At 45.3% G+C, this 24599-nt stretch overlaps 2 protein-coding genes across 4 annotated transcripts; one reads left to right on the top strand and one right to left on the bottom strand.

Annotated features, from left to right (window-relative positions):
• Nucleotides 1-5499: 5499 nt before the first annotated feature.
• On the bottom strand, nt 5500-14189 carry ptenb (phosphatase and tensin homolog B). Its single transcript, XM_073489256.1, has 9 exons — nt 13524-14189; nt 10622-10706; nt 10008-10052; nt 9850-9893; nt 9467-9705; nt 8816-8957; nt 7708-7874; nt 6808-7053; nt 5500-6288 (listed from the first exon to the last, which is right to left on the bottom strand). Exons 1-9 carry the CDS (start codon nt 13600-13602, stop codon nt 6100-6102), a joined length of 1236 nt encoding a protein of 411 aa, XP_073345357.1. The 5' UTR covers nt 13603-14189; the 3' UTR covers nt 5500-6099.
• A 1391-nt stretch (nt 14190-15580) lies between these two features.
• Nucleotides 15581-23992, top strand: atad1b (ATPase family AAA domain containing 1b). 3 transcript variants are annotated; one of them, XM_073489258.1, is made up of 11 exons: nt 15581-15644; nt 16482-16700; nt 19472-19570; nt 19741-19861; nt 20075-20275; nt 20437-20543; nt 20661-20750; nt 20884-20934; nt 23229-23359; nt 23628-23749; nt 23786-23875. In XM_073489258.1, the coding sequence occupies exons 2-10, from the start codon at nt 16527-16529 to the stop codon at nt 23743-23745; spliced, it is 1092 nt and encodes a 363-aa protein (XP_073345359.1). In that variant the 5' UTR covers nt 15581-15644; nt 16482-16526; the 3' UTR covers nt 23746-23749; nt 23786-23875. The 3 variants fall into 3 exon arrangements, with proteins under 3 accessions (XP_073345359.1, XP_073345358.1, XP_073345360.1); XM_073489257.1 differs by having other exon boundaries at nt 23628-23992; XM_073489259.1 differs by lacking the exon at nt 15581-15644 and adding an exon at nt 15790-15807 and having other exon boundaries at nt 23628-23992.
• Nucleotides 23993-24599: the final 607 nt, after the last annotated feature.

Consider the following 24599-nt stretch of genomic DNA (forward strand, 5'->3'; position numbering starts at 1 on the left):
TATGTTTCTTATTTTAAAGATCTGAAGTTTATCTGAGAGTTAACTGAAGCCCTCACAATGAATGTAATAATAATAATAGCTGTGACAAACTGAAGTGATCAATAAAGTTTTGTTCAGCAGCATCATGAGGTCAGTTTGTCTCACCTGATGATGTCATTTTAAACAGACTACTTCCTGTCTGTTGAAATCAAACAGAGTGAAGAAGCTTTGATCTTTTTATAGAAGCAGATAAGACAGAATTAGTTTTGGTTTGATGCCCACAAGTCTGTGTGTGTGTGTGTGTGTGTGTGTGTGTGTGTGTGTGTGTGTGTGTGTGTGTGTGTGTGTGTGTGTGTGTGTGTGTGACCTAATTTTTCCTCGCTGTTCTCCAGTCGTTTAGAGCAGGCTCAGTAGTGCTGCTGCAGTGCATTGTGGGGGAAGCGATTATGATTTCTGCCAAGTCACTGGTGGATGAAATGTAAAGCTGTTAGTTGAAATAAAGATTTATTTGAATGTATTTCAGTCTGAAGGTCAGCGGAGGTTCGTCTCTGAGACCAGACTGAAACATCTCAACATCTCTCATCATGTTCCTCAGGATGAAGTGACGTCATCACTCATCGTGTTCCTCAGGATGAAGTGATGACATCATCAGCCTTAGCTGGACTCGGTTTACTGACGATTAGCTCATGCTAGCATGCTAACACTGCGTCTCTTTGTCTGTTAAAAATCATTGCAGAGTTCAGACACAGACGTGTAGAGGTGCAGCTTTATGAATAACATCAAGGTGTGAGCAGAATACAGCAGATATTAATTAATAATTAATAAGTAATTACAAATATTAAACATGCTGTGGTGCAGCAGTGAGTACGAGTAAGCAAACAGCTCTACAGATGAGATCTGCACTCAGCAGAGTAAATATGAATATATCTCTAACATACAATTTGTCTTTTTAATAAATGAAGTAAATAAATGTGTTTTCATCTAAAACACACATTAATGCTGTAATATCTTATTTATTAATTATTAAACTTTCACTGAAGTTACATTGGAGCCGTATCAGCTGGAGTTTAAAGTGTCTGTTGGGTCGAAAGCGAAGAAGCAACAGAACCAATAACAGCAGAACCATCAGACGGGTCGGACCAGCGTCTTAAATATCTTTAAATGTTAAAATGACAACAAACAAACAAGTTCACAGATTTCACATTTCTCCACAACGTAGGTCAGTAAATGTGTGAAATAAGGTGTCACAGGCTGAACACATGAACTCATCATTAATGTCCACAGTTTAATTATGAAGCTCTTCATGTGTTAAAAACAGTTAGCGGTTGCTAACAAGCGTCTGAATGAGACTACAGAGGTTGTCGGGGACATTAAACGTCCTCACAGCGAACACTGAGACTCATCTGCTCACTAGTCCGTCTTTACAGGCCACTTTAGTTACACACTGTTCTCACTCTGACTTTACAACTTTACATTGATCAGTTTATAGAAAACCTGGATAGTAATTGTGCAGTAAGACGCTCAGTGGTGGAGACGTTTCAGTCATGTGACCGTGATGTCTCTGTCTGTAGCCGAGCATTAGCTTTTTACTGCTACACATTTAATTTACCTTCAAACATCAGAGTGGAGTTCACCTGTGGAGATTATCTGGATGATCAGAACCTGGACGGATCAGAACCTTCAGATTATCTTCTGTAATAATCCCACAGGAACCAGAGATGCTAACTGCAGTTAGCTGCAGACAGACGTCATCCTGCTCTCTGTGGGAGGTGAACACAGTAATCATGTCATTTATTAATGATACTTTGGCAGCGTTGTTGTTGTGACTTGTCAATAAAGCTCATTTGAATGGACTGACAGCTCTCACAGGAGAACAGGTGAGTGTCACAGGTACAAACTCTCAATTCTCATGTGTTCGGTCACTTTCCTTCTTCAGTTTTTCCTGATGACGTGGAAGCTGGAGGCCCCGGCGAACTGGCTGATGGGAGTCGTAGTTTTTGAAATAACACAAATGTGAGAAACAGCAGCAGATGTTTATAAATAGTTTATTCACTTTACAGTGTTTTTATTTCATTATAAAACGAGGAGGGAACAGGACAACTGAGGAGGAGGAGGAGCAGGAGGAGGAGGAGGAAGAGCAGGAGGAGGAGAAGAGGAGGAGCAGGAGGAGGAGAGGAGGAGGAGCAGGAGGAGAGGAGGAGGAGCAGGAGGAGAGGAGGAGAGGAGGAAGAGCAGGAGGAGGAGAGGAGAAGGAGGAGCAGGAGAGGAGGAGGAGGAGCAGGAGGAGAGGAGGAGGAGCAGGAGGAGAGGAGGAGAGGAGGAAGAGCAGGAGGAGGAGAGGAGAAGGAGGAGCAGGAGAGGAGGAAGAGCAGGAGGAGGAGAGGAGAAGGAGGAGCAGGAGAGGAGGAGCAGGAGGAGGAGAGGAGAAGGAGGAGCAGGAGAGGAGGAGGGTCACTGTAACATGAAATGTTGATCCATGGTGATACAGGTCGTTGCTATGGTGACTTCTGTTTGATTGATTACTAAATAAACAGCTGACAGTCGTCATGAACAGAAACACTGAGGACCGACGACAGCGCTCTGCTCCAATCAGAGACGAGCACAGAGACCACACCTGTCCTATGATGTGATGCTTTATTATGAAAGTGAGGGGGCGGGGCTTAAATAGTGGCCATTTTGAAATGTTTATCACCTTCACACTGGCCGACGAACTGAAACGTTCTGTTTAAATAAAGTTCTGTTTTGAAGATTGAAAGACTCGTCCTGTTGGACAGGTGACAGGTGTGACAGGTGTGACAGGTGCCGTTGGACTCGGAGCAGAGAGCTGTCAGGTGGAGGTGCGGTCACACCTGCCATCTCTCATTCACTTCAATGAAACAACAAACTGAATTTGAACATTCAGCAAACAGAAACACTGACTGGGTTTGAAATGTGGACTCCATTATTGTAGTTTTTTTGTACAGTATGACAGTATCAGACTACCATGACATCACTTCCTGTTGTAAAGCTTCTGTGACCGCACCTTCAGATAAAAAGAAGAACGAGCAGGTTGAGTCCAAACTAACATGAAGACGGACAGCGAGCTTCATTCTGGCAGGTTGGTGATGAGATGTAAACAGAGAGGCGGTTCTGACTCGATGACTTAAAGGAGTATTTTTGGGTTTGTTTACAGATTCCGGACCTGATTCACTTCAGTGGAGACAAAAACATGAAGCTGCTGCTCTGAACGTTCTGCAGCCGTCTGGTCTCTGAGCATTTTATCCTGTTTCTGTCACTTCATCTTCAGTTTTCTGACTTTCTGGATCAGGAACCAAGAACATCAAACTGAATCTGATTTGAGGAGAAAATGTTCTTTTTCTGAGTGAACACTGGTTCTGTTAATTCTGTCTTAATGTCCAGATGGACATGACGGCTGAAGGACGTGTTATCTGTGACCAACAGCTATAAAACGGTCAAAGAAAAAGATATCAAGCACCTGAAGCAGTCAGAGACGTGGACAGCACCTGAAGCAGTCAGAGACGTGGACAGCACCTGCCTGGCCTCAAACACCTGAAACCCGCTCAGTCCAGACTGGTGTGGAGATCAGCACCAGCACTCACCGACGACAGTGAGACGACTCGGGCTTAAAGCCGAAAATGGGCCTGATTTTCTTTTACAGTCGTACAAGCGAGACGATATTTTTCATTCTCTTCTGAACCCGCCTCTGAAAAGGTAGTTGTATCGACCAATCAGCTTGTTTGTCACACGCTGCTCAGATTTTGGTGGCCGAAGGATCGAATATCCCAGAACACCAAAACCAGACTTGATCAAACATCTTTAGCATCATCGCGCCCAACGATCGGCTGGTTCTGCTTCTTGAGTCGGCACCAGTTTGCAGACGTTGTTGTGTTTTCAGCTCCATGCCGGTCGTGTCTACACGGGTTGATGACAGGAAGTGAGGCCGGGCCTGACAGCACCTGACAGGACTCGGGACTGGAAGTGTGTGTGGGCAGACGGTCACAGAGCTGCTCGGCGTCACAGATCAGACTGGATGAACACTTGTGGCTGGTAGCGAGCGCCACAGATGGCCTACAGGCTCAGCATCAGCACAGGCTAGCTTAGCTTAGCACCGTAAAACCCGACAAGATGAACCGTAGGCACAACAAGCACTGGTTAGCAGTCAGCTGTTAGCACGACGCTACAAGAGGCAGTGTTACACCTCCAGATGTGATCACACAGGACACAGGGACCAGTTCTGAGTCCATTCTGTTTCTCCTCCGCTGACACAAAGTAAGTCGACGTACAACAACCTGAACTGAAACATCCGAATCACAGGAAGACGTTTTAAATCCTCAGGGTCAAGATCAGAACCACACACGTGCCTGATATCATCATCACTGACCCAAACCGACCCACGTCAGTGACTCTGAGTTCAGACACAGTTCTGTCTCAGCACCACTGAGGACTTTGTGTTTTCAAGCCCCGGAGATGGTCCTGTGTGATCAGGCTCTTTACCGGGCCTATTGGGTCAACAGGAACCTCAAGACCCAACCAGAGTCTTGCACACGATGAACAATCAATAACTACAGGACCACCGCGGAGCCAATGACGGGTCGTAGCACCAAATGTTGAGACCAAAATCAGACATCAGAATGAAAACGTCTACCTGCAACCAATCAGGAGGCTCCAATCAACCAGGTGACCAAAGACCAGGAGCCAATCAGTGATCAGTTCTGACCGATGACTGACTAAAGACCAATCAGATGCTGATGTTCATCTGTGACCTGCTGACGTGAAGCTGAACTGTAGGAAGTCTGAAACCAGACACACACACACACACACACACACACACACACACACACACACACACACACACACACACACACACACACACACACCAGCGTCTCTTGGTCCGTCTCGTCTGCTGCTGGTCACTAACACAACAGCAGCTTCAGAATCGAGCTGTCCATCCTTTACAAAGCACCGACTCCGCCCACCTGGCATTCCAGGTATAAAAACCAAGCGCTCGGCAGTCGTCGCCTCAGGTGGTGTTGGGCGACAGAAGAGACGATGAGACTGCAGCTCGTTTGTTGTTGAGCTTCATGTTGGATATAAATTCTGTCACTGAGCCGAGTGAAGGAAACTGACAGAAGCTGCAGCCGGGTTTCAACAGAACCTCTCTCTTCTCCATCATCACATTCAAACCACAGGCCCACACTTCTGTCTGTGTTAGACCAGCTCAAACCGGCTTGTCATCCGGTACAGACCAGCTCAAACCGGTCCAGCTCGGTCCAAACTTAACTCGACTAGGACGAAGGTTTTTAAAGTAGGTTTGGAGGGTCCAGAAGTTTCATCAGGGTCAGAAGAGTCGGACCACTCCTGACTGACTAATACTGGCTGGTTTACACCAACTGGTCCAAACCAGTTCAAACCGGTGCAAACCGGCTGAGTGCGATCCAGTCCGGTCTGGGGATTTCTGAAGACCTTCAAAGGTCCAAATTCAGTTTGTGTTGAAGTTGACGAGAAGGAAGCTGTGACAGATTTATAACGTGAACCAATCAGATGGTCCAGATTTAATTTATTTAAGATTCAGATGTTCGTCAGCTCACCAGTCAGACCAGTTTGAAACAGTTTGAGTTTGGACCTGAGCTCACAGAGAGAAGAGTCAGCTTCACTAACTGAACACTGAAGAGGGAAGAGATGGAAAATCAAGGTCGGTCTGCATGAAGTCTCTAGAACTGGTCATGAAGAAGGACACAGGGGGATTGTGGGTATTTATCCAACAAACATGGTGGTGTAGTCACTAAAGAAGTCTACTTGTCTTTCACTTTGTTTATATTCAAGTTTTATTCTTAAAAATCTCCCGTCTGTCCATTCATCCGTCTTATTGTCCATTCGCTGCCCAGGCCCCGCCCACAGGTTTAGCCCCACCCTCCTCACCTCCGACTGCCATGTTATGTGATTGTCCAGCTGAAGACTGGAGGGGCGGGGCTTACAAACTGACCTGGGCTCAGTGTTAGAGTCTTGCAGGTCAGCTCTGGTCCGTCGCTTATATTCCCCGTGAGCTAACACGCTAGTCTTTATCTGGGGTTCATGAGTATGTGTACATACATACTGTGTGTGTGTGTGTGTGCGTGTGTGTCAGACTTTCGTGATCTGATTGTGATGGTCATCTTCAAACGGCTCGTTCTCTGGGTCCGAGTCTGTTGTGTCAGAGTAGCGGTAGTGATCCGGTTCGTTGTCGCTGACGTCCGGCGTCACCGAGGCCGACGTGCTGCTGGCGTCACAGTTAGCTCCTTCTTCTACCGTCTTAGTGAAGTACAGCTTCACCTGAGGACGACAGAAACAAGTGTTGGATTCAGATGTGCACCAGTGGGTGAAGTCACTCCTGATGCCTACAGAAATAAAAGCTTGTTTAGCTTAGCTTTCATAGCTGAGCCTGTTAGCGGAGCTTGACCTCTGACTGCTCTGGATCTCCTCACAGCAGACGTTTCTAACATGGCATCTGACTGTAAAATCATTCCATCAATTCAAAACTGCCTGCTCGTGTTCCCTCCACTGTATTGATTAAATCCTCATTGATCACATCTGATCACAAGAGGAATCACCTGCTTCTCTCCGTGTTTGTCTGACTGCAGCGTCTCCACACGATGACACTCGTCATGTTTTCACTCTGACAGGTGATCAGTTATAGTTCACTCACTGAGCAGCTCGCCGTACAGAAACTATAACAGACGTGTGGTCTGTGCTGCTGTTCAGTGAACGGACCATGAATAAAAACCACTGAGTGAAGTTCTGTTCTGCTTCTTCCTTCTCTCTGTATGAACCAGGCTAACAAGGCGGCGTTACCTTGAAGTTTGGGGAGAAGTTTCTGTTGGCCTTGTCCTTGTTGGCCTTGTCCAGGTCGTTCTTGGTCAGCGTGAGAACCAGGAAGTCTCTGTCGTTGCTGTCTCCTCCCGTCATCGTCCCCAGGTTCTGCTGCGTTCTGTCAGACGGTTCCCGCAGCGACCCGGCACTGCCGTTCTCCAGCCTGTCCAGGTTCTCCTCCGGACCCGGGATGAAGAACGTGTTCACCCAGAAGTGGAACATCTTTTCCTAGAAGGAACGACACAGTCTAATGTCACGACTACTTCCTGTCACACTGTCTGTTCCTGAGCTGAACCACCGGTCTACCTGCACAGGCTGCCGTACGTTCAACACACTACTGTTAGCTGGCTGCTGTTAAAATTTATTTTTTATATAGCACCTTTCATACATATAAAATGCAACACAAAGTGCTTTACAAGTTAAAAGACCCGACCCCACCCACACACACACACACACACACACACACACACACACACACACACACGCAAGCACACACATACGCAAGCACACACATACGCACAAGTACACGCACCTACTCACTCACTTAGGCATGCACACACAGCCGCAAACATACACTCGTTAAGATATGATATGATATGGCTGGGCACTGAGGAGTTAGCTGTTAGCTGTTAGCTGTGAGGCTCACTGATTTACTGCTGCTGTGATAAAGCAGTTCTGGTCACACAGACCGTGTCCACCTCCTGCACTCGTATAACTATCGATATTCATCTGACATAAACAGACAACACGCTCGATATCATGATAATATCGTTATCATGACTTCTTCTGGCCACGATAATCGTCTAGTGAACATCTGATATCCTGACAGCCCTCACCGATTTACTGTAGATAAATTTAATAAATATAGCTCCTCCTCCTCACCTTCTTCATCATCTTGTTCTGCTTGTGGAAGAACTCCACCTTGATGTCTCCACACACAGGAAGTGGCTGTGGGAACTCAAACAGCATCAGTTTGTCTTCTCTCCTGGTGTGAGTCGGGTTAGATGTGTGGATTTTCACCTTCAGCTGGTACACCACGAACTGAGGGTCTGAAACACACAGCGACACGTTACTGCTTATTACGCTGCTTATTACGCTGCTTAATACGCTGCTTAATACGCTGCATATTACACTTATTATTATACTGCATATTATACTGCATATTACGCTGCTTATTACGCTGCTTATTACGCTGCTTATTACGCTGCTTATTACACTTATTATTATACTGCATATTATACTGCATATTACGCTGCATATTACACTTATTATTATACTGCATATTATACTGCATATTACGCTGCTTATTACGCTGCTTATTACGCTGCTTATTACGCTGCTTATTACACTTATTATTATACTGCATATTATACTGCATATTACGCTGCATATTACACTTATTATTATACTGCATATTATACTGCATATTACGCTGCTTATTACGCTGCTTATTACGCTGCTTATTACACTTATTATTATACTGCATATTATACTGCATATTACGCTGCTTATTACGCTGCTTATTACGCTGCATATTACACTTATTATTATACTGCATATTATACTGCATATTATACTGCATATTACGCTGCTTATTACGCTGCTTATTACACTTATTATTATACTGCATATTATACTGCATATTACGCTGCTTATTACGCTGCATATATCACAAGATTCTAAACCACCATAATACTGAATAGTTCAGTTACACTTCTTATTACATTGACAGGTGGTCAGACAGTCAGACAGGTGGACAGTCAGACAGACGGTCAGACAGGTGGTCAGACAGACAGACGGTCAGACAGGTGGTCAGACAGACAGGCGGACAGACAGACAGACAGGTGGACAGTCAGACAGACGGTCAGACAGGTGGTCAGACAGACAGGTGGTCAGACAGTCAGACAGGCGGACAGACAGACAGACAGTCAGACAGGTGGTCAGACAGACAGGTGGTCAGACAGACAGACAGTCAGACAGGTGGTCTTACTGCAGGTTCCTCCAGTGAACATGGGGATGGTTTCAAACAGCATCTTGTGGAAGAGCAGAGCGACAGGTTTGTACAGCAGCTGGTTCCTTAGCAGGAAGCTGTAGTAGATGACATAACGCCGCTGACTGGGGATGGTCACACCCTGCAAGTGCACACACACACACACACACACACACACACACACACACACACACACACACACATTAACATAAATCATTCAGGAAACAGTGCATCATTTTAACCAGCTTTTCTTGTTTTAGGTGTTTTAGGAGACGTGTGATACAGTTTGACTCACATTCTGTTATGAAGTCATCAGTTTATCCACGTGTCATAAAAAACATCACAGGTGTGTTAATATATCATTATTGTGTTTAATAATTCATGTTACAGATTTCTACTGGACACGTTCTCCTTCTCTTCTCACAGGCAACTGTCAGACATTTAGAATATGTACTGCAGTACATGTACTACTGTTTACTGCGGTACATGTACTGATGTTTACTGCGGTACATGTACTGATGTTTACTGCGGTACATGTACTGATGTTTACTGCGGTACATGTACTGATGTTTACTGCGGTACATGTACTGATGTTTACTGCGGTACATGTACTGATGTTTACTGCAGTAAAGACAGGTGTGGCACAGGTACCTTCTTGTCGCGCGTCCGGACCTCTCCGTAGAAGTCCAGCGCCTCCTGCGCCTCCTGAAACTTGCCCCGGTGCAGCAGATAGGCGCAGATCATCACGCCTGTCCGGCCTTTTCCCGCCTTGCAGTGGATGGCGGCAACGTGCTGCTCGTCCTCGCTCAGCCACTGATCCAGGTCCTCACAGAACGGCTTGATCAGCTCCAGCTGTGGCGGGTTGTGGTCCTCGAACGGATACTGAGCCACTGACAGAACCACAGAGACCACGTTATCAGAAACCAGACCAGAACCACAGAACCACAGAGACCACGTCATCAGAAACCAGACCAGAACCACAGAACCACAAAGACCACGTCATCACAAACCCAGAACCACAGAGTGAGTCTCACCTCGACAGCTGAACTTTGCTGTGTCATAATGTCGCTCTGCACACCTGTGGACAGACACACAGACACACAGACACACAGACAGACAGGTGGATGTTATCAACAGATCAACAGGTGACTTCATGTGAACATTAAGATAAATGATCGGAGTCAGTACTCACAGGTTGTAGATCTTATAGTGATTCTTGTGCTTTGAGTCTAAAAACCTGAAACACAGACAGACAGGTGATCAGACAGACAGGTTCAGTTTGAAACAGCTCATCTCTTTATTTTAAGTTATAACACAGATCTCAGGTGTCCCACAGTCTGTGAACGCATCATGAAACAGACAGCTCCATCACAGTAAACCTGACGGAGTGTTTGTTGTGATGCTGTGAGCTGATTGGTTGATGGAGACAAACAGCAGGTGGAGTTAATCCTCCAGTCGGTGCCATTACACCACAGAAGAAGAAGAGGACACAACAAGATGACTCTGAGGTCAAAGGTCAAAAACGTTACTGTGTTGATGTGAGGAAGGTTACAGCCTCGTCATCATCACTCCACACACTGATGATGGAAGTCACATGATTGATGACATCATCAGTGAATCATGAAGTAGTTCTGGTAGTTTGAGTTTAAAACAAACTTCAGTGGAAAATGGAATTAAACTTCCTGACAGTGATGATGATGATGATGATGATGATCTAAACTGGTGGGGGGCGTGTTGACAGACAGTTTATTTATTTATTTATTTATTTTGTTGTGTTGACAGACAGAGGAGGAGGCGTGGTCTTACCGTACGACATCATCGATGTTGTTTCTGTAGACGCCCTCCAGACGCTCTGCGGGGAAACCCATCGCTATGATGTTTGGATAAATATCTGATCACAAGTTCAGGATCAATAAACAACAAACTGAACAAACAAACGTTTACATTTTACTGCCCTCTGGTGGTCATGTGATGTCATAACTGCCATCTGTCCTGCTGTCACAGAGACGTTCACTTCATGTGTCAACCAGCTGATGTGAAGAGACTCAAACTGCATTCTGACATTTAGTTCATTTTAGTTCCTTTCCTACATTTCCCACAATGCCTCTCACCGGGCCCTGTAGAGAGCTGGTTAGCTTAGCATTCAGACAGAGAACAGGGGGAAGAGCTAGCCTGGCTCTGTCTACAGACTGTTGACGTAACCGCGAGCTCTGTTCCATTAGCGCCACCTGCTGGCAGCTGTGTGCTGCCTGTGGCCACAGGAGGGCAGCACTGAGCTGATACAGCTCAGAGGAGCAGCTGAAGAAGAAACCAACACTGAACACTGAGGAGACGTGTTTTAACCCTCTGATGATAAGAACTTCTATCAGCTCAGTTCTGGTTCCAGAAGACTCGTTCGTTTGTTCCACGTTTATCTTCAACTTCCTGAAGCTTCACTGCGACAAAAACAACAGGACCGTCTGATCACCTGTCTGTCTGTCTGTAGATGTCTCAAGTCTTCTAATATTAACAGATAATATAAAGAAACATGTGATCAATAAGTGACGGGGCTGTAACAATGTGGATCGATGAAGTTTTTAGTGATCTGATCATCTCTGTGAAGTGAGACATTGATCCGTCTCATCCTCTTTACAGTGAAACTCTCGCCAAAATGCAACCTAGGCTTTTTTTGTGAATGTGTTTGAGTCAAACCTTCGTGTAAAAGCATAATTAAGGCGAAAAAGCCACTTTTAAGATTCACCGTACTTTCGTTTTCGGGTCAAAATCATTTTTAACGGCGTGCTTGGGGCAGCTGTACGGTAGCATCAAAATAGCTATTTTTAAAACACTAAGAACATGAGACTGTGCTACATGAAACTGTGCTCGTAGCATCACCAGGGTCTCTACACATGAACACGAGCACTGAGAACTCACGCTAGCAGTAGCTGTCCTGCCAGTCGAGATGCGTCGATCCCCGGGTGCGGCGTAACATGGAGGAGAAAGCTCCATGTTACGCCGCACTCAGGGATCGACGCATCTCGACTGGCAGGATGGCAGCGAGCAGAGCAAGCTACTGCTAACGTGAGTTGTTCACAAAACCTTCTTTTTAGTAAACTCTGTGTACACAAACAATGTTCTCAATGCTCGTGTTCATGTGTAGAGACCCTGGTGACGCTACGAGCAAAGTTTCATGTTGTGTCGAGTCTTCTTAGTGTTTTAAAAATAGGGATTTGGATGCTACCGTACAGCTGCCCCTAGCACGCCATTGAAAATGATTTTGACCCGAAAACGAAAATACAGTAAATCTTAAAAGTGGCTTTTTCGTCGTAAATATGCTTTTACACTAAGGTTTGACTCAAACACATTCACAAAAAAAGCCTAGGTTGCATTTTGGCGCGAGTTTCACTTTAAGATGGACCTTTATTTTGAAATGTGTTTAGTCTTTTATAAAAGGTGTTGGTCGTGTTTCCTGTTTGTTAGTCAGCTTAAACTTCTCTGCTCTGAGCTGCTCAGGTATTTATGTGTTATTATTTATTTGACTGTGTGTCACCTGGTTCAGTTTAAAGATGATGTCGTCTCATATGGACCACTGAACTGAGTCCAGCTCACATGGTGTCAGACTTACTGGTGCTGTGAAGAAGCTGCTGGTTTCCTCCCAGTAACTCAAACTGCCTGTCAGCCATCTTTGTTTGGATTCAACGTGTGAACATGTTTTCATGTTGCAGAAACAGAATTTTACAGAATATATCTGATATCTGTAGACTTTCTCTCTGAAATCAGCAGGATGACGTCATGATTTATTCTGTGACGACACACAAACGAACAGAGAAGTTTAAATCAGGTTTAAACTGTGGAGAAATAAACTGGATGATACTTAATGAATATGATGTTTGTGTGTGTGTTGTATTTTGTTATTAACTCGGAGCTGAGCTGCAACTGTCCTGTGCAGGTGTGCAGCTTTCAGGTGTGTCTCAGTCTGCTGCTGATGCAACGCCACTGACACCTCTGTTAGCTTAGCCTGTTAGCACCTGCTACCTTCAGTGCTGCTCCGAAGAAAAACACATAAAGCAGCTCACACAGCTGACCAATATGTTTCTGTGCCGAGTCGTATGCGACGTTACCAGGTGCTCTGTAGAGAAAGGATCCAGTACTCGCTGTACACCGTGTACAATACGAGATAAACGCCTGCTATCGCTAGCTAGCCACATTCAGTCACATTCTCCTGTAGGCGATAAACCGCACTACGGACTCCGTTGAAAAAACTGCCGATTTAAAGCAAACTGGCAAATATGCCAACAAAGACGCAAATAAAAGTGAGAACATTTTACTTACTGGTAGAAACAGATGGAATTAGACAAACACCAGCCTGTAAAGAAGAGCACTTATGACATTTAACGTATTTTAAGGATTTGTTCTCGCCGATAGCTTCTATGGACGTTGCTGTCTTTGATTCAGTCTCAGTCTATGAGCTGTTTCTAAATGTTGTGATTATAATACTGCAGTTTGGTTGTTTAACTAATGCATGCCCAGCGATATGAAGATTATCTCTACATGTCTCACACTGCTGTTTTATGTGAGCAGTCTGTTTGTCCACACAGAATCATTAAATCATAACATTTTTTTATGTAGTTCTGCAGAACGTTTGAGACCGAACAAGCTAGCGCTAGCGATCCAGGCTAACCACAGCCAGTGGAAATAAGAGCAAAACAGCAGGACAGTGAAAGGATACAGGTCAGGTCCAGGTCGAACCCGTCCTCCTGGTATCTCCTTTTATTCCTGCTGACGATTTCCTTGATTAAGGCAGCCATGATCGATGTGTCTGCTGAGGTCCGAGAATGATGAGGAGCCGCCTGTATCCTCCGTCCTCACCCCGCTCCGGAACCTCCGCTGTCTAGTTGCCAGGGAGAGAAGCTAACTGGGACAGCTAGCCCGGAGCTAGCTAGCTAGCTAGCCAGCAGCCCCCCGATCTCCAGAAGGTCGCTGTTTAAACGTTTATTAAGATAAATCCTGATGGATAATAAGAACTAATGCAGGTCCAGACACGACCCCGTTACCCGTCCTCCTCTGGTGCCACCCTGCGAGCTCCGCCGTGGACAGCAGCTAACGGGCCTTCTAGTTGACAGGCAGCCCGGCCGTCGGTGCTGTTTTCTGGGTCAGAACAAGGGGGCGTCGGGACCTCCTCCCTGCTCCCACTGCGGGCCCGGGTTTCCAGGTCCCCCGCCTAGAGACAAAACCATCCGCGGGTTTATGTTCGCTGAAGCTCCAGCCCTCCGGACGTCGGACGGATCCAGCTGGACTCTTGCCGGCCTCGTTGTGCCACAGAGCCGCCGTGACTGGACGCTGATCGGCGGAGAGAAAATCTCTCCGAGGCGCCTTTGAGCGGAGGAACCGAGACGAGGCTCCGCTGCGAGAGTGAAGGTAGAGACCGGAGCCCCGCACACATCCGGTCAGCTCCTTCAAAATAAACCCGCTGTAATGCTGTGATAAACTGTGTAAATGAAGGCTTAGAACTGTGCTTTTATTTTGTCAAAGCGGTCATTTCCCGATGTTACGTCACTCCGTGTGACTTTACGATGCTACATGTTAGCTGCTAGCTGGACCCTGTGAGGCAAACGCATCCTGTTAGCACACAGGGTTGCCAGGTTCTGTTAGTTTTATCCTCCCATTCAAAACCTCCTTCACAAAACCCGCAAAATAACATCAGAGGGTCACATTACATAATGAACCGTCCGCGTTCACGCACACAGCTCTGCGATCAGTCAGGGGACGGGATTTATATGATTTATATGATTTATATGATTTATATGATTTATATGATTTATGATTTGATGTGTTTAACTGACGGAGACTTTTTATTTATGATGTTATGTAACGCGAATACTGAATATAAAGACACACTGTGATGATGATGATGATGATGATGATGATGATGATGATGATGAAGATGAAGATGAAGACTGTGTGTGAAACTAGAAACGTAATCGTCAGTTCAGAGGGGTATTAGCGGTGTTACAGCGCCACCTGCCGGATGAATAGACAACTCATCAGGTTTATTACAGAGGAGTAAGTTTTATTGTGGAGCTGATCAATAAAAACAAACAAGTAAAGCAATAATCCAGGAACATAAACATCAAATACAAACGTACTACACAGGTATTTAATATATATTGTATATATTGTAAAATGAAAAATGTCGTATTGAGACAATCTTTATCATTCTTTAACTTGGTTAAAATGTGTAAAACTGTTTCAGTTTAATGAACCCTTTCTGTCAACAAGTGTCATTGATAAAATAGTTTAAATAAAAGAAGTTAATGTGGATTATTATGAAAGAAAAACACATCGTCTGTAATGTCGGATCATTTATTTTTAGCTACTTCAAGTTGTTTCAAAGATTCCCAGAAGAGACATTTATTATTTTACCTACATACAGAAACTTTATGGAAAGATTTTAAAGAGCTGTGTTAGTTTTTATATAAAATAATACAGAAATATACAAATTTAAAACCTTTATTCTTGATCTGATGAAGTTAACATTGACAGTTTTCCATCATAAAGAGTTGATTTGTTTCTTCTCTGTTCATGTTCATGACTTTTATCCAAAGATCATTTTGAACTGAACAGGAAGTGTTTCCGAATAACTGTCCCGTCATTAGTCAGTTATTGATCAGCTCATTAAACATTATATATTATATTGTAGTGACGTGCGCTACACTGCAGCCCTGCAGGGGGCGGCAGTGAGTCTTTAAAGCTGTTTGTTGTCAAATGAAACAATAGAAGAAGACAACCTGCTCCGGCACCACCGAAGAAGAATCTGAGGAAGTGCGGCTTCCTGACGAGACTCTCGGAGGTAAGCGCGGCTCACAGCTCGCGGGTTAAAGGGGACTTTGTGTCGGTTGTTTCCTCTCTCAGACTGCCCGGAGCTGTCGGTGACTCTCAGTCTGTTCCCGCCGGTGAAACGTGTCAGTTTGTCCGCTGAGGAGCCGCCGTGTTAACGCCGGAGAGCCGAGAAGGTCAAGCTAGTGCTAAAGTTAGCAGCTAGCCGGCACACACAGTCCTTTCGCTTTTATAATGAGGACACCGGAGGGTCTCAGACTGTGGTTCGAGGACCTGCACGGGTCCATGAGGGTGTCCCGGAGTCAGTGCTGAAAATGAAGAGTAGTTAAGTTTGAACTGACCGGTCCAGTGAGTCATAGACAGTCAGTAAGTGGACACCCCAGCCAGACTGCGTTTAAAAGTCTGCTAATTTAAAATGTCTTCTCGTCTAAAACACGACTGGAGAGCGGACACCGTCTCCTTAACGTGGCCTGGATCTAATATGAGGAGCAGTTAGAGAGGAGAAGTTAGTGACGGTCCAACACTTTCAAATGTCTTCATTTCTCTCCTCGTGTAGAAGTTTCTCTGCAGATCAGAAATGTTTCAGCAATCATGACTTCAGATATTTCAGATTGAAACTGAAACTTTAAACTGTCGCCTCAGGGCTCAAACTGCTGATGATTCCTTCAATACATCGTTTAATATGAATACAATCTCTTTACTGATCACTGACCAACAAGTTAATTCATCGTATGTGTCTTCACTTTGACTGAAACAATTACAAAGATAATTTTTCTATATTTATGAAGAGAAGAACTCTGTTCAGCCTGCACTTCCTGTTTACCTGAGTGACTGTTGTTGTTGTGTGCAGCCTGTACTTCCTGTTTACCTGTGGTTGGTACCTGACAGCCTGACAATGGTTCTGAGGGAGGTTCCAGTGGAAAACATTGCCCGTCCTCTGGGCAGGAACGAGGTCATCGGTCTGCTCTTCCGTCTCACCATATTTGGTGCCGTGACCTACTTCACCATCAAGTGGATGGTGGACGCCATCGACCCCACAAGGAAGCAGAAGGTGGAGGCTCAGAAACAGGTGACAAAGCAACTTAACATCCTGTCATCAGCGTGTCACTAAGGCGACAGTCTCACGTCAGTCACATGTCAGTCACACGTCAGTCACACGTCAGTCTCACGTCAGTCTCACGTCAGTCACATGTCAGTCACACGTCAGTAACACGTCAGTAACACCTCAGTCTCACGTCAGTCTCACGTCAGTCTCACGTCAGTCACACGTCAGTCTCACGTCAGTCTCACGTCAGTCTCACGTCAGTCACACGTCAGTCACACGTCAGTCTCACGTCAGTCACACGTCAGTAACACGTCAGTAACACCTCAGTCTCACGTCAGTCTCACGTCAGTCTCACGTCAGTCACACGTCAGTCACACGTCAGTAACACGTCAGTCACACGTCAGTCACACGTCAGTCTCACGTCAGTCTCACGTCAGTCACACGTCAGTCTCACGTCAGTCTCACGTCAGTCTCACGTCAGTCTCACGTCAGTCACACGTCAGTCTCACGTCAGTCTCACGTCAGTCACACGTCAGTCACACGTCAGTCACACGTTAGTAAAGTGTCACTAACACGTCAGTCACACGTCAGTCACACGTCAGTCTCACGTCAGTAACATGTCAGTCTCACGTCAGTAACATGTCAGTCTCACGTCAGTCACACGTCAGTAACACGTCAGTCACACGTCAGTCACACGTCAGTCACATGTCAGTCACACGTTAATAAAGTGTCACTAACACGTCAGTCTCACGTCAGTCACACGTCAGTAACACGTCAGTCACACGTCAGTCACACGTCAGTCACACGTCAGTAACACGTCAGTAACATGTCAGTCACATGTCAGTAACATGTCAGTCACACGTTAGTAAAGTGTCACTAACACGTCAGTAACATGTCAGTCACACGTCAGTAACATGTCAGTCACACGTCAGTAACATGTCAGTCACATGTCAGTCACACGTCAGTAACATGTCAGTCACATGTCAGTCACACGTCAGTAACCCAACACGTAGGGCTGGACGATTTAAAGGATCTCGAACTGGGCTTGCGATCAGATTAATGTTGATTTCGGTGATGAGCCTCGTACATTTTTACTCTATGGATCGATCTAACAGCCACTTGGCAAAAATAAACGTGACCGCAGCCAGGGACCAAGCCGGCTAACTTCCACTTTAGCACCCGGCTAACTTGAATGGGGATAAAATAATTTAATCAGTTGGCTCTTCTAGACTTGCAAAATTTTATTGGACCGAATGGTTCAAATTCTGACAGTAAAACGAGTCATCTCGGGGTTGTGAGGCTCAAAAACAGTTTTTTTCACAATGTTAGCTGATGTCAAAAAGACTTTCTGGGCCGAGTGCATCACGTGACAGTGTAATTACACAGTTTGGCTTCAAGGACTGGTGTCTTCCTGCGGGACCAACAACACATTCACACAACAACACAACAACATTCACACAACAACATTCACACAACACGACAACATTCACACACCAACATTCACACAACACCACCACAACATTCACACAACAACACCACATTCACACAGCACCACCACAACATTCACACAACAACACAACAACATTCACACAACAACACGACAACATTCACACAACACCACCACAACATTCACACAACACCACAACATTCACACAACACCTCCACCACAATTCACAATGTTAGCTGATGGCAAAAAGACTTTCTGGGCCGAGTGCATCACGTGACAATGTAATTACACAGTTTGGCTTCAAGCCCTGGTGTCTTCCTGCAGGCTTGATCTCAACGATGAGGCCAACCATCTTCTTTTCAGAGGAAGTTTGTCACAGTCAAGTCATAGTCTGATCGGCCAACGGATCGTGACGTCAGGCTGCATTTTTTCCAAAAGTTGAGTCGGCTTCAACTTTACCGCCAAAAATGAACTACCCTCAACAAAATGAATGGGGAAACCTGCGTTTATGCCACAACGCTGGATGCAATGTGAATTCAGCCTTAAATGCTCCTCCTCTTCTTTGTTGGTTTTACCGGCGGGCTAAAAGCCACTCCACCATTTACTGTATCGCTGAACATCACATCATACTGTTCACTAACGGGTACGCCGATGTAGCATTCACGTGCTTGATGGATGTCATCAGTTATCAGGGTGAACTGGCTTTGAAATAATTAGAAACAACCAGACCAAGACGGAGGGAAGTCGTGTGACCTGGATTCTCTCAGTACAACAGTCAGTCTTCTTTTATATCTGACATCTTTGGATTAATATTGCAGCTGCATTATGGGTATTACACTGCAGGTTGAGCTCATTTTAACTGCTGTAATGTACAGCAATGCGCCAGCAACGCGCCAGCAGTCAGTAACCAGTCAGCAACGCGCCAGCAATGCACCAGCAGTCAGTAACCAGTCAGCAACGCACCAGCAGTCAGTAACCAGTCAGCAACGCGCCAGCAGTCAGTAACCAGTCAGCAAGGCGCCAGCAACGCATCCGCAGTCAGTAACCAGTCAGCAACGTGCCAGCAACCAGTCAGTAACGCATCAGCAACCAGTCAGTAACGTGTCAGCAACGCGTCAGCAACGTGTCAGCAACGTGTCAGTAACCAGTCAGTAACCAGTCAGTAACCAGTCACTGGACTGCTGCCAGAGCGCTGGATGGTCCCTCACAGACGGAGTTTCTGCTTCGTCACATCCATTTAAAGTTCTCATGTTTCTGAGCTTCTTGATCTCGTCTGCTGAGTGTGACCTGGTACAAAGCTCCAGAACACTAAATGGAAGTTGAACTGAAGTCGTTCTTGTGTCTTCAGGCAGAGAAGTTGATGCGTCAGATTGGAGTGAAGAACGTGAAGCTGTCTGAATATGAGATGAGTATCGCAGCTCACCTGGTCGACCCGCTCAGCATGCAGGTGAGTCTTTACCTCCTCATGACCGACCTGAAACAAGATGAGAGGACGGTTCCTCTTCTTCATTCAGTCTGCAGATATGATGTATACATACAATACACCTGTGTGTGTGTGTGTGTGTGTGTGTGTGTGTGTGTCTGTCTGTCTGTCTGTCTGTCTGTCTGTGTGTGTAGATCACGTGGAGGGACATCGCAGGTCTGGATGAGGTGATCACAGAGCTGAAGGAGACGGTCATCTTACCTGTTCAGAAGAGACACCTGTTCCAAGGGTCCAGACTGCTGCAGCCGCCTAAAGGTCAGAGGTCACACGATCAATCATCTTTAATGCAGTGACATCATCAAGTCAGACAAACAGAGACTGTGTTAAAGCAAGAGAGAGGAAGTGAGGCAGGAAGGAGGAATAAAGAAAAGAAGAAGGAAGGAAAAGAGAGAAACAGGAAGTAGAGAATGTAAATAAGGGAAAATGTGAGACACTGACCCTCCTCCCCTCCTGTCGTCATGGTAACAGGCGTGCTGCTGTACGGACCCCCGGGCTGCGGTAAGACGCTGATCGCCAAGGCGACAGCGAAGGAGGCGGGGTTTCGTTTCATCAACCTGCAGCCGAGCACGCTGACGGACAAATGGTACGGAGAGTCTCAGAAACTGGCTGCTGCCGTCTTCTCATTGGCTGTCAAACTGCAGCCGTCAATCATCTTTGTCGACGAGATAGGTAGAGTACACACACACGCACCTGTCAATCACAGCTCCATCAATCATCTCTTTCCCTGTTTCCTCAGTCTTGATGATAACCTAAGCTAACTGTTTCCTCAGTCTTGATGCTAAGCTAACAGCTGTACTTCCTGTATAAATATGTGACTGCTCCTTTAACAGACTCGTTCCTGAGGAGTCGCTCGAGCTCCGACCACGAGGCCACGGCCATGATGAAGGCTCAGTTCATGAGTCTGTGGGACGGACTGGACACAGACCACCACTGCCAGGTACACACACACACACACGACAGGAGAGCTAATGATCAATAAGTGATCAGTGCTGATATATTGATCTGTTGTCTGTCGGTGTCACCTGTCTCTCTCTCTACCTGTCTCACCTGTCAGGTGATCATCATGGGAGCCACTAACCGTCCTCAGGATCTGGACTCTGCCATCCTGAGGAGGATGCCCACCAGGTTCCACATCAACCAGCCTGTACGCACACACACACACACACACACACACATACTCACACACACCCCGTCACACACAGTATGTATTACACAGTGACCGGATGAGTGAGTCAGCAGCTGTATGAAGTAAACATGTTGTTGTTTGTTGTTTACAGAGTCTGAGGCAGAGAGAGCAGATCCTCCGCCTGATCCTGGAGAACGAGAGTGTGAGTTCAACACAACACCACAACATTCACACAACACAACAGCATTCACACACCAACATTCACACAACACCACCACATTCACACAACACCACCACATTCACACAACAAAACCACGACATTCACACAACACAACAACATTCACACAACACCACCACATTCACACAACACAACAACATTCACACAACAAAACCACGACATTCACACAACACCACAACATTCACACAACACCACCACATTCACACAACACCACCACATTCACACAACACCACCACATTCACACAACACAACGACATTCACACAACAAAACCACCACATTCACACAACACAACAACATTCACACAACACCACCACATTCACACAACACCACCACATTCACACAACACAACAGCATTCACACACCAACATTCACACAACACAACGACATTCACACAACAAAACCACGACATTCACACAACACGACATTCACACAACAACACATCGACATTCACACAACACCACCACATTCACACAACACCACCACATTCACACAACACCACCACATTCACACAACACAACGACATTCACACAACAAAACCACCACATTCACACAACACAACAACATTCACACAACACCACCACATTCACACAACACCACCACATTCACACAACACAACAGCATTCACACACCAACATTCACACAACACAACGACATTCACACAACAAAACCACGACATTCACACAACACGACATTCACACAACAACACATCGACATTCACACAACAACACGACATTCACACAACACAACAACATTCACACATCACCACGATAACATTCACACAACAACACCACGATAACATTCACACAACAACACCACGATAACATTCACACAACACCACGATGTCATTCACATAACAACATTCACACCACAACATTCACACAACACCACAACATTCACACAACAACACCACGTTCACACAACACCACAACATTCACACAACACCAACACCACAACATTCACACAACACCAACACCACCACATTTACACAACACCACCACATTTACACAACACCACCACATTCACACAACAACACCACCACATTCACACAACAACACCACCACATTCACACAACAACACCACAACATTCACACAACACCAACACCACATTCACACAACACACACACCACCACCACATTCACACACCACCACCACATTCACACACCACCACCACATTCACACAACAATACCACAACATTCACACAACACCAACACCACCACATTCACACAACACCAACACCACCACCACATTCACACACCACCACCACATTCACACAACACCACGTTCACACAACACAACAACATTCACACAACAACACCACAGCATTCACACAACACCACCACATTCACACAACAACACCACGACATTCACACAACAACACCACGACATTCACACAACACAACAACATTCACACATCACCACGATAACATTCACACAACACCACATTCACACAACACCACGTTCACACAACACAACAACATTCACACAACAACACCACAGCATTCACACACCAACATTCACCCACAACATTCACACAACACCACCACATTCACACAACACAACGACATTCACACAACAAAACCACAACATTCACACAACACCACATTCACACAACAACACCACGACATTCACACAACACAACAACATTCACACATCACCACGATAACATTCACACAACACCACCACGATAACCTTCTCACACCACCACGATAACATTCACACAACACCATGATAACATTCACACAACACCACGTTCACACAACACCACGTTCACACAACACAACAACATTCACACAACAACACCACAGCATTCACACACCAACATTCACCCACCAACATTCACACAACACCACGACATTCACACAACAACACCACATTCACACAACACCACGACATTCACACAACACCACGATAACATTCACACAACACCACGATAACATTCACACAACACCACGATAACATTCACACAACACCACGATAACATTCACACAACACCACGATAACATTCACACAACAACACCACATTCACACAACACCACGACATTCACACAACACCACGATAACATTCACACAACACCACGATAACATTCACACAACACCACGATAACATTCACACAACACCACCACATTCACACAACACCACCATGACATTCGCACAACTCCACGATAACATTCACACATAACAACAACAACATGGTGAATGATGTGTTCAAGGTCCAAACATGTTGAGTTCACTGACACCTGTCTGTCTCTCTGCAGATCGATGTGTCAGTTGACCTTCTTGACGTTGCCAAGGAAACAGAGGGTTTCTCAGGAAGTGACCTCAGAGAGATGTGTCGTGACGCCGCCCTGCTCTGTGTCCGAGACTTCGTCCACGCTCAGAACGACAGGTACCTGTCTGTTTCTTCACCTGTCTCTCTGTCCAATCACCCGTCTGTCCCTTCATCTGTCTCTCTGTCCAATCACCTGTGTGTCTCTTCATCTGTCTGTCTGTCCAATCACCTGTCTGTCCTTCTCTTCACCTGTCTGTCTGTCCACTCACCTGTCTGTCTGTCTCTTCACCTGTTTGTTTCTTCTGATTAAAATTCCGTGTCAAGTGAAGATAACAAGAACCTGTCTCTCTCTCTCTCTCTCTCTCTCCACCTGTCTGTCTCTCAGTCCATCAGAGGACTTCATCCGTCCGATCAATCAGACAGACCTCCACAAAGCGATCAGTAAGATGAAGAAATCTAAATCAGCAGGACACATGGCCCCGCTGCACGCTGCTTTGGACTGAACGAACACACACACACACACACACACACACACACACACACACACACACACACACACACACACACACACACACACACACACACACACGTGTTCATCATGTGCCACTTGTCACGGAGACGCCTCCATCCAGGGCAGCAGCACCTGCAGTCACACCTGAAACCTCCTGATGATTATATAAAATTATTTTGACAGGTGTGAAAGTCGTTAATTATATGTAAAAAAATATATAAAATAAATAATGAAACTCTCTCAGATGAGTCAAAAATAAAACATTAAATGAACAAATGAGTACATGAGTACTCGGTTTGTTTATATATATATATTTATATTTTGTCACATCGTACAACATAACAGATTTTATTTCAGGAGTTTTATTTTGAAATTATCAGTAAACGATGAGTTTTTACGGGTTTGTAATTTCCTGGTAATTTCAAACTTTACGATTTGGTTTCTTATTATTTAAACTTGATGTCAGCCGAATCAAAGACGCTAAATTACTGAGCTGATTAACTGAAGAATGGACCAGACGTGTGGTTGCATCAGGTCTCTGGGTAATTAATAGAAGAATATGAGGAAACAGAAGCGTTTGATGTTTTAGAGACGTTTACACTGTAAAATAAAAATGTTTGAAACAGAAACTCCATCAGATGGAGCTCAGCGTTCGTCCTGCAGTGACTTCTTCATCAAGTGTACTTCATTATTATTATTGTTTTTGATTCTGATGTTTGAATGTGGAGTTCAAAGAACTGATATTAATGAATCGATCGTTTTATTAAATGTTTGTTAAAAACCCAAAGAGATTCTTTTTTCTGTCATATCAACTCTTTCACATTTACACACTTCTCTTCATTCATT

Source organism: Pagrus major, chromosome 20, assembly GCF_040436345.1.
Source record: "Pagrus major chromosome 20, Pma_NU_1.0".
Lineage (NCBI taxonomy): Eukaryota > Metazoa > Chordata > Actinopteri > Spariformes > Sparidae > Pagrus > Pagrus major.

Excerpts from the sequence above, each read along its gene's own strand:
- ptenb (XM_073489256.1), bottom strand. The coding sequence starts at position 13,602 with ATGGCTGCCTTAATCAAGGAAATCGTCAGCAGGAATAAAAGGAGATAC. Across the intron at positions 8,958-9,466 it reads TCCGGACGCGCGACAAGAAG|GGTGTGACCATCCCCAGTCA; the intron begins GTACCTGTGCCA and ends GTGCACTTGCAG. Across the intron at positions 7,875-8,815 it reads GTTCACTGGAGGAACCTGCA|ACCCTCAGTTCGTGGTGTAC; the intron begins GTAAGACCACCT and ends TGTGTGTTTCAG.
- atad1b (XM_073489257.1), top strand. The coding sequence starts at position 16,527 with ATGGTTCTGAGGGAGGTTCCAGTGGAAAACATTGCCCGTCCTCTGGGC. Across the intron at positions 19,571-19,740 it reads TCGACCCGCTCAGCATGCAG|ATCACGTGGAGGGACATCGC; the intron begins GTGAGTCTTTAC and ends CTGTGTGTGTAG. Across the intron at positions 20,751-20,883 it reads GGTTCCACATCAACCAGCCT|AGTCTGAGGCAGAGAGAGCA; the intron begins GTACGCACACAC and ends TGTTGTTTACAG.